The sequence below is a fragment of the Cervus canadensis genome, chromosome 5 (genome assembly GCF_019320065.1).
Source record: "Cervus canadensis isolate Bull #8, Minnesota chromosome 5, ASM1932006v1, whole genome shotgun sequence".
In the NCBI taxonomy this organism is placed as follows: domain Eukaryota; kingdom Metazoa; phylum Chordata; class Mammalia; order Artiodactyla; family Cervidae; genus Cervus; species Cervus canadensis.
The window spans coordinates 83,764,698-83,779,784 of record NC_057390.1 but is presented as its reverse complement, the minus strand read 5'-3'; the positions used below and the strand labels follow the sequence as shown (position 1 = coordinate 83,779,784).

General features: G+C 44.4%; 1 protein-coding gene across 2 annotated transcripts in view; it reads right to left on the bottom strand.

Annotated features, from left to right (window-relative positions):
- The window catches only part of MBOAT2 (membrane bound O-acyltransferase domain containing 2), a 99,861-nt gene that overhangs the window by 45,819 nt on the left and 38,955 nt on the right, over positions 1–15,087 (bottom strand). For both annotated transcript variants that reach the window (XM_043469396.1, XM_043469397.1), the window contains exons 2-3: positions 7,361–7,506; positions 3,198–3,275 (exon numbers count right to left, since the gene is read on the bottom strand). In XM_043469396.1, the coding sequence (XP_043325331.1) occupies positions 3,198–3,275; positions 7,361–7,506 (224 nt within the window). The remainder of the gene's footprint in view (positions 1–3,197; positions 3,276–7,360; positions 7,507–15,087) is intronic.

Genomic DNA, 15,087 nt, shown 5'->3' with positions numbered 1-15,087 from the left:
GGGATCAACGTTCAACATCTTTTGACTGTAAGTAAAACTACTTTTTGTGCCTGCAGGACTCCCCCGGACCACAAATATTTATTTTAAAATGCATATTTTTTTTGGTAAATGAGGTCTGATGGACTCATGGTCAAGTTGGTTGTTCACATACTGTCTAGTGTACAACAAGAGAACTGGAAAAAGCTTTGACAAGACTGTGTATCCTATACAGTCTAAAATATTTGCTCTCTGGCCCTTCACACACACACAATCTGCCAACCCCTGCTCTCAGAAAGGATGGGCAAACTTGTGAAAGTTAATTTCTCCCCAAACTAATTAAGGAGAATCAATATCCCAGTATATAGGACCTTCTTTTCCTAAATACTCTTTCTTCTTTTTGCCTCTATCACTTAAGGTTTTTAAATTTTTCCTCAAAACTCTCAAAGCTTATATGAAAATGTAGACTAGAAAAAGCACTGAATTCTAGAATACATTTTAAAGGTAAATTATCTCATTATGGATCAGAATAAAACAGCATACATGTAAGTGTTAAAGGAAGCTACAAAAATAAGGCTTACACTGTATTAAAATATTTTAATTTACAAATGGATTTATTACAGAGATTGCAAAAACTACACTATGAATAGCTTACAAAATGTACCAAAAAAAGAGATCCAAGAATTTTTAAACTGTTAAATACTTAGGGAGTCCAAATCCTTCACTTAAAATGTAAACCCTCGATGTTCAAAGAAGCACATTATACATACCATGTAAAACTAGACTAAAAGAAATAAACAGAACTGCATGATATTTACATAAACAATAACTTTAAACAACAGAGGAATGCTATAAGCCCCAGGAGCATATTTGAATTAAATTCTTAAGTTCGAACCCATTGAACATTTAAAACTAATGTGAAAGTCTGAGTGAAAAAAGGGATTAAAAGAAAAAAAAAAAAAAACAAGGAGGAAAAAGGCAAAATCAAACAGGAAAAACATATCAGTATAAACTGAAATGGAAAGAGTTAAAAGAGATGAAAAGACACACTTTCTACATTACTTACTTCCTCTTTATTGCCAACACTTGCAACTAATGTGGCAAACCCATTTACCCTCACCTGCTCCATTGATGGCATCGAATTCTAAACACTGGCAGTGCATATGTGCACAGAACATACTGTAAAAGAGTAACAAAACCACCTGTGCCCGCCTGCGGGTCCACAGCCGCAGCACCAGCAGAGCTCTCTGCCACCACAGAAACGTTCTCTGCGTGCTGCTGAGTACAGAGGCCACCGGCCACCCGTGGGGGTCGAGCACGTGCCACGTGGCCAGGGTGGCTGGACAACTGGGCTTCAGACGTTAATTCACTTAAATCTACAGGTCGCACGTGGCTAAGGGCTCCAAACCAGACGGGGGCTGAAGCTCTAACAGGTAGCTTCACAGACTGCCACTGCCTTTCAGAAAAATAAACAGCTTCCTTTGACTGAATATGAATTTACTAACTTTCCTACTTGGGGGCTTCTCACGTGGCGCCAGGGGGTAAAGAACCTGCCAATGTAGGAGAGGTAAGAAATTGCAGGTTTGATTCCTGGGTTGGGAAGATCCCCTGGAAAAGGGCATGACAACCCACTCCAGCATTCTTGCCTGGAGAATTCCATGGACAGAGGAGCCTGGTGGGCTATGGTCCAGAGTGTCGAAAAGAGTCAGACACGACTAAGTGACTTAGTGCACACCTGCGCGCGCGCGCGCACACACACACACACACACACACACTTCCTACTTAGAAGCATGTTATGACTTCCATTCACGCAGGTATACACAAGTCCTCTGTTCTCAGTAATCCCATCAGATTTTCCTTCTTTTTCCAGATTTACAACACGAAGCTCCTTTTCTCAGATATTAAGTACAGTTTCACCTTGAACCTGTCATCTGTGTGAGATTTCATAAGCAGAGTTGTGATGGTGTAAAAATTGCTTCACATGATACATAATCAAAATATTTTACTCTTCCTCTGAAAAAAATTAGAGTCAAAACAACGAGAACCTGGAGTGCTGGCATACAGCAGGGACAGGGATCCAGGGAGACGGGGGGCACCGCTGGAAACTGAGGGGAGACACGGCATCAAAGCAGACGGGGCGACCCATGAGTCACCAAAGATGCAGAACAGAATGAGATTTGGGGATACGTTAGCTACAGGTCCATCATTCCTTGTACGAAAACTCCTGAAGCCACACATATGTCAGGATTCAGAGACACGGTGCACCACAGGTAGCGCAGAACACCCCCAAGAATCTGCCACTAAGGTCTGTGGGTACCTCGGCCCCTGGGTGTTCAACCACGTCTATTTCCAGTGTCCAGTGTCCATCTCTGGCCCAGACCTCCACACCAGCTCCCAGCCATCGATTAACTGTCTCACAGACACTCTAAAGTCCACAGGCACCTACTCGGCAAATACTCAAAGAGTGTTTACTACGTACCAAGTGCTGTTTTAGGTGATTATCTTGCCTGGAAAATTCCATGGACAGAGAAACCTGGCAGGATACAGTCCATGGGGACGCAAAGAGTCGGACACAACTGAGCGACTAACACCCCCCCACACACACTTTGAAATGCTTATCCCCTAGACGTGCTCCCCACCCCCAGGCTTCACTATGCTCCGAAATTCTGCTTCCATTTTACCTTACTGTTCACACCAGGAACCTGGGGTCACCCTGACACCCTTCTTCCCCACCAATCACCAAGTCCTTCCACATGTGCCTTCTAAATCTCTCTCTAATCTATTTGCTTACTCTGTCTCTGCATTGCTGTCACCCTAAGACTAAGCCTGCTGTCCTCACCCGGAAGAGGTCTGGCCCCGCAAGAGACGTGTGAAACTGTCTGGAAACATCCATGGTTGTCACAACCTCGGGAGAAGAGGCTGCCAGCATCGAGTGGGCAGGAGCGATGGATGGAGCTCAGCACCTTACAGGGTGCACAACAGTCCCGCCCACCAAAGAATGATCGAGCCTCAGCCATCCACAGCACTGCGGCTGAGAAACCCTGCCCTGAGTACATGAAAGAGTGATGGAGTGATGCATACCAAGGGTTTTGTTTTTATATCAATTATGGTCTTGAAAAAATGATCAGAATTCAGAATAATTTTTAATGTGGTAAAATTCTATTGGGCCCGATTAGATTATGTTGGAACCTGTCTTATACGTGAATAAAGTGAGCACTTACTTGTGCATGTTCTCCACTCCTATTATGACCATGATACAGTAGGAAATTCCACTTTGTACAAGAAAATGTAAGGCATACCTGTAAAAAAGTAAGAGCACTGTTAGAAGGGTTAGAAGGGCCTACACACAAACATCGAGTTGAAGTGATTCAGGATAAAAAGTGCTTATGCATAACCCAGAACATTCCCAGAAAAGAAAATAAGGAAGCAAAACCTCCAAAGCCTAACACTGTGGATACCCTAGAGAAGTCTCATCTCACAAGCCCCACAAGGGCTGGAAAAATAAGAACTCCAGAAAGCCACACTTGGGGGCTGAGCATCCCACATTTCCCAGCTACACGAAAGCTCCACGGGGTCCTGAGACTGAAGCGTTACTGCTTTTCCATCACTAAGGCAGCACAAGCATGAAAAGGAGTGAGAAACCTGGATTTCAGAATCATCCTGACAGATATCACTTAACTGTTTAACTGCCTGACTGCACCAATAGAGCTGTGGACCTGTAGTAGCCTTTGCAAGTGTTACTTACAAAACAGCCCCAAATACTAAGTATTAGAATTGATTTAAAAGCGGGTACACCCAAATTGATTTACTCTGAAAACATGATGGCTCGAGTCAAATAAGTGTCCTTATACACATCTAATCAGTCCTTAATTTGCAGTAATCCATCTACAAAACATTCTCACAGAAATAGTACAGTGTTTTCTAATGTTCTAATGTAGAAATACGCCATTAAATGAGAGAAATAATTTATCCGTCCATTTCACAAAAGTCGGGCAAAACATGATTTAGATCTCTGGTTTTAAAATCCATCCAGGGGACTCCCTGGGTGGTCCAGTGGTTAAGACTCTGCCTTCTAATGCAGAGGATGTGGGTTCAGTCCCTGATTGGGGAACTAACTAATATCCCACATGCTATGCAGCTACTGAGCCTACGCACCATGACTAAGATCCAATGCAGCCAAATAAATAAATACTTAAAAAAAAAAAATCCCTCCAAACTATCCCTAAGACTGTGCACACATACGCGTGTACACACACACACAAAATGTCTATTTTCTTTCCCCTTTAATAGCATGAATAGTGTATGAAAAAAAATGTTGAAATCATTGTATACAATTTAAAGTATTAATAAGGATCTTAAACTATGATTAAAATTACTTTCTAACCTAAGCATCATAGAATAACAGGCACCTCCATTGTGGAAAGCTACTTAATTATTTTTTAACTTTCCACAGAAATATTACAAATAAGAAGTAGGCTCCAAGGCAGGTATAGAAGAGACTTACCTTACCCAGTGTACAGAGTTCATCTGCCTGTCTCTTCCTCTGCCTAACACACACACACACACACACACACACACACACACACACACACACACACAGAGGGAAACAGTGTTGGCCTGGAATACTACTATATAACCAGAGGGCCACCAATCAGAAAAACCTATGTGTCGATAATCTGAAACAGAAAGGAGCTGGCTACTGTGCCAAGCTCCCTTCTGCAGTATTATGTCTTTCAAGTCTCACAACCACCACTGGTTCCATTTTACAGGTGTCAAAAGTGATGCTAACAAGGCTGAATAACGTGTCCAGTAACAGCGCTGCCAGACTGAGGCACCCACAGTGGAATCCAGGTCTGTCTGGATTCAGTCTAAGCTCCAGTCCATTACCCTGCACTGCTGTCAAATAGCTAAACAAGTAATTAAAGGTATAAACTAATTCTCAGTTAAAAGAAATTTATAAATGATGATTCAAAAAAAAGCTGAGGCCAAATACAAGTAGGTAAAAGAGTCAAGTACATTTAGGCAACCACTAACACAGTCTTCCAAAAGACAACTTGTCACAATCAATAGGAGACAGGATTGCCTTTGAGGCTAACAAAACAAACTGCTAAAATGCAGAACAGAAGGACACTCTACTTCCCCACTTATATCAAGTAGCAAAGAATTATCTTTTACCTGGTGCAGAGGCATAAACAATCTCTTTTTCCAAAGAAAGGAATATAAAAAGTTTCTCCTTCAAGAAAAGAATAGAGTACACTTTTTTAAAATCCTAGTTATCACATATAAATTGACATACTGATGACCACCTGACCTTAAGGTGAGCTCCTCGGGACACTGGGATAGAGCATCTGAGAAGACCTCACAGCAAGAAATCACCCTCCTCCGTCAGTAAACACTTCTCCCTCCAGCAGGATTCCCAGTCACACAGGCCCAGGAAACACGGATCATATCTCAGCCTTCTCTGTGTCCACAGACCACAAAGTGAAGGGTGTCTGGAACTGGTCACTCTGGACAAGCCTTCTCCACCCCTTACAACATGCTGTCAACAATGGAAATGCAGACATAGAGCAAAGACTTTTGGACATAGTTGGGGAGAGAGAAGGTGGGATATTAGAGAGAGGTAGCATGGAAACATATATATTACCATGTATAAAAGGGACAGCCAGTGGAAATTTGCTATATGATGCAGGGAGATCAAGTCAGGTGTTCTGTGACAACCGAGAGGGGAGGGATGGGGAGGAAGGAGGGAGGGAGGGGACATATGTATACCTGTGGCTGATTCATGTTGATGTATGGCAGAAACCAACACAATATTGTAATTATCCTCCAATTAAAAATAAAATAAAATTTTTAAAAATGAAGGAAAAACAAACAAAAAAAAAATGAAGGAAAAACAAAAAATATGCTGACAAAATACACGTTGAACACTGACATATGCGTGGGTAAAATGTGTAACCCAGGATATGCTTGAAAATACTCCAGAAAAATAAGTTGAGGAAAGAATGAAATAAGAATGGTGGAATTTTAACAATTGTTGAAGCTGGATAATGGGCATTTGAGGGTTCATTCTATTATTTTCTGTTACTTTGCATTTGAAAAGCTCTGTGAACCAAAGTTAAATACGCACACATACACACCCATGGCATGATTTAAGATAAGTTTAAATAGAAATCCCTTGAGAAACCAAAGAAAACTTTGATGTTATCAAGGAAGGGGAGAAACCATGCCTAGATCTGATTTAAAAAATTGCATAGAAACCCTGGGACTCCACACACACCTACCATTGGCAGGGCCTATCAGAGGACTGGTCACGGGGCAACAGGCAGAGAAGGAATAATTAATCCCTAATTGAATTTTCATGAGTTTCTAGGACACGTACACAGTTGCCAGAGGAAAAATCTAGATTAAGAAATACCAGTATATTTCAGCCCTCCCAAGAATCAAAAACAACCTCCAAGAACAGACATGGAAGCATTGTCAAAATCCACCAGTCTACACCCCACAACAGGAACTACCCTAAACCATCCATCAAGCGACTGCACTGGCATTCTCTCAGGGAATCTGCATCTCAAACAACAATCTGCCAAAGAGCAAACACAGCCACTGAGCCAACAGCGTAAGCTCTCAGATGAGGAAATGGTGAAGGACAGGGAAGCCCTGGCATGCTACAGTCCGTAGGGTCACAAAGAGTCGGGCACAACTGAGCGACCGAACAACAAGGAAAATTCCGGAGGAATCACCAAGAATCCTTCTCTGCTGTTATGCCAAGACACTGTACTTTCCTCCTACAACCACTGTCATCTGGGACAAAGAGGAACTATGAAGAATAGTCCTGATAATGAAGAAAGGAGCAAAGTGGAAGAAACTCAGACACATGGAGCATCTGAAGGGCCATAAATAAAAGCTTTCCATTCATAAATAATTCTTCCCCACCAAAACCAACCCAACAAAAAGCCTCATTTGGCTAATGGTAGAAAATAAAAAAAGATAACAGAGTTCTATTGGGCTTTACCAGTCTCTTAAAAGCCACTGGCACAGTAAGGAACAAGTTATTTTAAATGGTTCATTTGCCCTGGCATAAAAGATCTGCAAAATAGGTGGAAGAGCTATTCATGACAGAATAAAATGTCTTGATGTCTTTTTTCTTCATCTGTCCTTTTTCATAAGTTATAAACAGTACACTGTCCTCCGAGCTCAAACTGAAGAGACAGAGCTTTCCACTCTTTATCTTTTATCCACCTTCCACTCTTTATCTTTTCTATTAAAAATAAAAAATGTGAAACGTTATAGGTAAATATAAGAACAAAACCCTACATAATGTATTTTTCTATACAATTCACAAAGACATCCAAAATCTTCATTAAATATCAAAATAATTACTTACCATCCAAAGCAAAAAAGTGCAAGATAAAGGCCCAAAAGGGTAGCAACGACATGTCTTATAAAAGAGCTAGTTTTGCTTGAATGTAGGTAAGTTCGAAACCAAATGGCTGCTAGCAAGGCAAAGAGTTGGCACACTACAAAGTTGACCTGCAAAGAAAAATTAAAATTTTGTATTAGCAACACAGACTTGAATTTTTAATTTGATGTTACATTAAAATTCTCATGACAAAAACACCAAGGTTACTTAAAGTTAAGATCTTCCAGTTTGCTAAAGAAATGAAAACAAAATCCAGGCCGTCTTTCCCAGGATGACAGCCTCAAGTTCAGAGGGAAGGGCTGAGGCACACGTCAGTGCTACACGCAGCAGGGACACTGGCGCCCAGCGTGGGGAGAGGCTGGGAGGGGAAAGCACAGGGTACCATGTGGTTAGAGGGAAAGAGAAACTTATTTTAATGACTTGGGCGACCCTGTAACTGGTAGAGAAGAAGAGTTTTGAGCTTCTCCTAAACTCCTCTGGGTTAAGATCCAGTCAAGATCCTTGAGAATCTGTGGGATGCACCCTCTGCCGTTAGGAGGTCGGTGGCATCCCTGGCAGAGGAGTCAAGGGGATGTGAGTGGTCTGAAGTCAGCCCTGAAAGGAGCCATGTGTCTCAGCTCCGGGGGCCTCAGGGACTGGTCCAGGAGGTCAGCAGGTGAACAAGAGGAAGGAGCCCCCAGAAAGCCGTGAAAGAGACCACCCCTGAGCCCACCAAGGCCAGTCCTTAAACGTCCTCATAACGATAGGGACAACATTACCCTCTATTTACAGCAATGAAACAAAGCTGGTAACAGGACTGCAGCTCCTTTTTATCCCTTAACTTTTTAACATTTCTTTTGCCCTCACAAAATGATTTTTTTTTAAAAAAAGACTACAAACAAGCCTCTCCTGTGGTATTAAAGACTCGAGAAAAACCTCCTTTTCTGTCTCTTATGAAGTAGGTTCTCCTAGAACACTAAGAAACATGGGTCTTAAAATCTACAAATAAAAGAAAAATCCATTTGACATTAGGAACCTCTAAGAATCACGCACCAACAAGAAAACCACTGTTTCAGGAAGCTAAATCAGGAATCAATCATCCAGCCATACGCCAGTACCGCCACAGATCCACAGAGATATCTCTGCCCAGAGACACAGACAACTGTGTGCTTTTTCTTGCATTACAAGGAGAAAAACAGTTGGACATTGTTGTATGTTGCCTGAGAGACCATTGTTCTTTGAAACAGTTAAACTCAATACAAGCAAAATGTCATTCCAACAGGTTCTAATAAGCATTTTTTTTTCTCCTAAAGGGTTCCAAGAATACTGTTTTAATTAAGCAAAAAGTAGATATACCAGGAAAATGAATATAGATGTTAAAAACTACTCACATCTACAAAGCTTCCTACAGTTTAAAAACTTTCTTTCAATTATCTTGTAACTAAACAAAAACGCATGGAGCATCTGTTCTGGGCACAGCACAGGAGTCATAAAATGCTGACGTCCCACTGCTGGCCCCGGATGAATTCAGAGTCTAACGAAAAAAGGCAACATGTACACAAGGAAGGAATGTCAACTCCGTTATTAAAGGCTGGACAGAAAGTACTCTGAGGACACCCTGAAGGGGAGCGCATGAAGGAGTGACTCTCACTAAGTAGGTGACAGGAGACACAATGCCAGCGGAGCTCAGTAACCACCGAGGACTCGCTCCCTCCCTCTCCATCCTCCCTCTCTTTTCACACCTGTCTCAACTAAAACAAGCAGGGAACTACTGCAGGGGCATTCCAGAACCGCTGCCTGCAGAATTCTGTTACCTCTATAACCATTCGTTTCAACACAGTCATCTTACAGATGAAGAGAATGAAATGAGACCTCACACTCCAGACACTGAATAGGTATCTGTGGGGGCAGGCACCAAAATCGACAATTCAAAAAGAAAAACACAGGTCCCGCCGGTCATCCTCAAGGGGTGAGAACCACTGTGTCGGAAAATCAGAGAAAGGGCATCTTCAACAAAAACCAAAGAACCCAAGGTGAAGGCAGCACTCACTGAGAGGTGGGAGCAGTGGGGGAGGGGATCCAAATGCGGGGGTGGGGGGGTGGGGGGAGGGGGTCAGAATGCAGGAGCAGGGGGAGGGGGGTCAGAAAGTTGGGGGAGGGGGTCTGGAATGCGGGGGGTGGGGTGGGGGGTGTGGCTGTTCGGAGACGGAGGGGCTCCGCATGCCACGCAGAGGCACTCAGGGTTGAGACCACGTGTAACGCAAAACACGGGTGATTTAAGAGGGAGTGATGGGACCCAAGCCCTGCGCCCACCGATCAGGGACAGAGTGAGGGGTGCACCGAACAGGCTGGAGGCCGCGGCTCGTCCAGCCTCCTTGAACCAGGAGGACGGAGCAGGTTCAGAGAATGTTTGGGCCGTTGGGGAAGTGACCGGGGCCTAAGAGGCCAGGAGAGGCCGCCAGCACCAGGGGACAGAGACATGAGCCCATGTGGGGGGCAAGGGTCCAGGGAAGAATGAACCCCCCTCGCCTGCGCTCAGTCCCAGAGCACCGGGGGGCCAGCGCGCACACTTGAGCATGTCCGGGCCCTCGGAGCAGATGCGCGTCTGAGAGTGATGCACACGGCTGAAGGGGCGCTGTGGAAGAGACGGGGGGCCCAGGGCAGAACCCCACAGCCTGCAAGCCATGGCCCAGCCATGTCAGGGCCGCAAGGACGGCGCGCTGTGTGAGGCAGGGCAAGAGGAGGCTCGTGAGGCCATGGGCACCGTCAGGACACAGGGCGCAAGGGCTGAGACCAGCCGCCTGAGTTGGCAACTGCAGCTTCCCCAGGGAGCCTGGTGATAGCACATCCAGGGCAGAAGGCCACAGATGAGGAAGCGAGGTCTCCGGGTTTAGATAACCCGGCCATCAATAATGCAGACCTGATCCACAAGGGGCCAGGACCGCTGTGCAAGAGACAGACACCTAGAAGCATAAAGTGGGCTCCTGCTCCGAAACTAGGGAACACAGAACTAGGGTTCAGCTCGAGTGCCCGGAAGCGAACCCCAGGAGCAGGTGCCGTCAATCACCCTGATGGGGGGACCCAGAGGCACACCTGTTACCCAGGCCTTGGAGAGCCGGGCTGCAAAGGAGACAGATTCAGCCCATCAGGCGATGGTGGGAGCTCCAGAAGGGACTAGCACAATTGATTTCAAGCAAAAAACCTCGAGAACAGGCAGGTGGGAATATCCAGATTGTTCCTTTATACAGAAGGAAAGGGTACACGCCCAGCTGTCCAAATAGCACTTGTGAATTGAAACCATGTCTTAGTCATTGTTTCATGGGTAGGGTAGGTCAGGGGAGGCAACACATGCTGGAGACGAGAGAGAACAAGGACAAGGGAAGGGACCTACAAGGCCGGGATGGAGACCCAACACGTGCGGGCACTCTCCCCTGCTTCTATCCTTTGATCCTCAAAACGAGGGGCTGCTTCCCCAGTTCATTCCACTAGCTCAAGGCCACCTACAGTAACAGTGAGCAGCCGGGGCTCCAACCCACGTCTGAGCTAGGCTGCTCCCTGGCTGCCTCTCTACTTCTAGTGAACATCTGAAGGTCCAACTTGATGGCTATGGGCGAGACCACGTAGGGAATTTGTGATCTGAAAAATACATCCATTCTGGTTAACAAAATGCCAACACCTAATACACACAACAGGAAGCGAAAAGCAAAGAAGAAAAAGAAAGATATTCCCATTTGAATGCAGAGTTCCAAAGAATAGCAAGGAGAGATAAGAAAGCCTTCCTCAGCAATCAATGCAAAGAAACAGAGGAAAACAACAGAATGGGAAAGACCAGAGATCTCTTCACGAAAATCAGAGATACCAAGGGAACATTTCATGCAAAGATGGGCTCAATAAAGGACAGAAATGGTATGGACCTAACAGAGGCAGAAGATATTAAGAAGAGGTGGCAAGAATACACAGAAGAACTATACAAAAAAGATCTTCACAACCCAGATAATCACGATGGTGTGATCACTCACCTAGAGCCAGACATCCTGGAATTTCCGAAGTCAACTGGGTCTTAGGAAGCATCACTAAGAACAAAGCTAGTGGAGGTGATGGAATTCCAGTTGAGCTATTTCAAATCCTGAAAGATGATGCTGTGAAAGTGCTGCACTCAATATGCCAGCAAATATGGAAAACTCAGCAGTGGCCACAGGACTTGAAAAGGTCAGTTTTCATTCCAATCCCAAAGAAAGGCAATGCCAAAGAATGCTCAAACTATTGCACAATTGCACTCATCTCACACGCTAGTAAAGTAATGCTTAAAATTCTCCAAGCCAGGCCTCAGCAATACATGAACCGTGAACTTCCAGATGTTCAAGCTGGATTTAGAAAAGGCAGAGGAACCAGAGATCACATTGCCAACATCCGCTGGATCATCAAAAAAGCAAGAGAGTTACAGAAAAACATCTATTTCTGCTTTATTGACTATGCCAAAGCCTTCGACCGTGTGGATCACAATAAACTGTGAAAAATTCTGAAAGAGATGGGAATACCAGACCACCTGACCTGCCTCTTGAGAAACCTGTATGCAGGTCAGGAAGCAACAATTAGAACTGGACATGTAACAACAGACTGGTTCCAAATAGGAAAAGGAGTATGTCAAGGCTGTATATTGTCACCCTACTTACTTAACTTATATGCAGAGTACATCATGAGAAACGCTGGTCTGGAAGAAGCACAAGCTGGAATCAAGAATGCCGGGAGAAATATCAATAACCTCAGATACGCAGATGACACCACCCTTATGGCAGAAAGTGAAAAACTAAAGAGTCTCTTGATGAAAGTGAAAGAGGAGAGTGAAAAAGTTGGCTTAAAACTCAACATTCAGAAAACTAAGATCATGGCATCCAGTCCCATCACTTCATGGCAGATAGATGGGGAAACAGTGGAAACAGTGTCAGACTTTATTTTCTTGGGCTCCAAAATCACTGCAGATGGTGACTGCAGCCATGCAATTAAAAGACTCTTACTCCTTGGAAGGAAAGTTATGACCAACCTAGACAGCATATTAAAAAGCAGAGACATTACTTTGCCAACAAAGGTCTGTCTAGTCAAGGCTATGGTTTTTCCAGTGGTCATGTATGGATGTGAGAGTTGGACTATAAAGAAAGCTGAACACCAAAGAATTGATGCTTTTGAACTGTGGTGTTGGAGAAGAATCTTGAGAGTCCCTTGGACTGCAAGGAGATCCAACCAGTCCATCCTAAAGGAGATCAGTCCTGGGTATTCATTGGAAGGACTGATGCTGAAGCTGAAATTCCAATACTTTGGCCACCTGATGCGAAGAGCTGACTCACTGGAAAAGACCCTGATGCTGGGAAGGACTGAAGGCAGGAGGAGAAGGGGACGACAGAGGATGAGATGGTTGGATGGCATCACCAACTCAATGGACATGGGTTTGGGTAGACTCCGGGAGCTGGTGATGGACAGGGAGGCCTGGCATGCTGCCGTTCATGGGGTCGCAAAGAGTCAGACACGAGTGAGGGACTGAACTGAACTGAATACACAATAATACACACACGAGCCTGTGTACACTTGTTTCTGCTGTTACGGGTCAATCCTTCGCACAAGCTTTCTTCCAAATGGAAAGAAATTTAGACTGCAACAACTTTTTATGTTCCTTTTTTTCAAAACCATTTTGCTGAAAATATACCTACACAAATGACCTGATATGCCTTTAAAGAAAGTGCCCCCAAGAAGTTTGGGAGTGAGGGGGTGAGTGGGGAGGCAGGGCACAGGACTGAGAAAGAAACCAGGGTGAAAACCCTAGCTCATTTAAGACTCCTCTGTAACACTTCCCATTTTATACAAAAGAAGCCTTTTGTGAAAAGTCACAGACAGAAGTATGTATGAAAGCAGCTGTTGTAGACACACCAGAAGATGACTTCTAAGGAGCATGCTTCACATAAGGGGGTGAGAGAAGAATTTTCTTTGACATCAAATGATGTGGTTCAATCTCACAATTAAGGCAGTGTCCAAGCACACAGGTTTAAAGCCTGCTACTCAGTAAATTTATGCGACTCCAAAGAAAGAGCAGGGCTTCCCCGGTGGTGCAATGGCAAAGAACCTGCCTGCCAGTGCAGGAGATGAGGGTTGGATCCCTGGTCCAGGAACATCCCCCGGAGAAGTAAATGGCAACCCACTTCAGTATTCTTGCCTGGAGACTCCCATGGACAGAGGAGCCTGGTGGGCTGCAGTTCATGGGGTCGCAAAAGAGTCGGACACAACTGAATGACAGAACAACAACAAAAGAACTAACAGTAAGAGTCATTTATTTTTAAGGTTATTCAAAGAAATTATTAATAATGCTCCAAAATAAATTTATAAAAGCACTTAGGGAGGGAAGGGTCCAAGATAGTGACATCAGAGGAGGACCCTAACTCTAACCTCCTCCCACGGACACACCAAACCAACAGCTACACCTTGTATGAAAAAGTGTGTAAACTGCCACCCATGCCATACAAGTTAATTAGCTCCACGTCAGAGCTAAGCATTCCATAATGAGCCAACAATTGACTTACATAAGTTCAGAGTGAAAAACCTTAAATTTCAAGGCAGCTCAACATGAAGGGAAACACTAGAAAGACATGTACCATCTGATGTCACTTATATGTGGAATCTAAAATATGACACAAATGAACCTATCTGCCAACAAAGGTCCGTCTAGTCAAAGCTACGGTTTTTCCAGTACCACGTATGGATGTGAGAGCTGGACTATAAAGAAAGCTGATGGCCGAAGAATTGATGCTTTTGAACTGTGGTGTTGGAGGAGACTCTTGAGAGTCCCTCGGACTGCAAGGAGATCCAACCAGTCCATCCTCAAGGAAATCAACTTCGAATACTCATTGGAAGGACTGATGCTGAAACTGAAACTCCAATACTTTGGCCACCTGATGCGAAGTGCTGACTCACTGGAAAAGACCCTGATGCTGGGAAAGACTGAAGGTGGGAGAAGAAGGGTTCGACAGAGGATGAGATGGTTGGATGGCATCACTGACTCAATGAACACAAGTTTGAGTGGGCTCTAGGAGTTGGTGATGGACATGGAAGCCTGGCGTGCTGCGGTCCACGGGGTCATGAAAAATCAGACACGACTGAACTGAAGTGATGAGACAGAAACAGGCTCACAGACATAGGGAGAGAACAGACTTGTGACTGCCAAGGTGGAGGGAGGGACTGAGGGTTTGGGATTGGCAGATGCAAACTGCTATATACAGGATGGATAAACAAAAAGGTCCTACAGTATAGCACAGGGAGCTATATTCAGTATCTTGTGATAAACCAAAATCAAAAAGAATATGAAAAAGAATATGTATATATGTATAACAATCGCTGTGCTGTACGGCAGAAATTCACACAACATTGCAAATCAACTCTATCTACTTCAATAAAACTTTTTAAAACAATGACGTGCAATATCCAACAAATAACAGAAGTACCCCCCAAATCAGCGGCTGCCTCTGTAGCTCTATCAGTGGAAGACAAATTATATCTAACGGTAGTTTTCTATCAGTATAAAAGGCTTTTGGATAGCACACTTACATCCTCAGCCAGTGGCTCACAAGAGAAACAGGCTGTCTGTCTGTCTTGGGGAGACTGCAGGGGCAGAGCTGGGGGAATGAGGTGCAGAGCCCGAGGACAAGGATGAGAGGGGGTCCTCCAGGCCC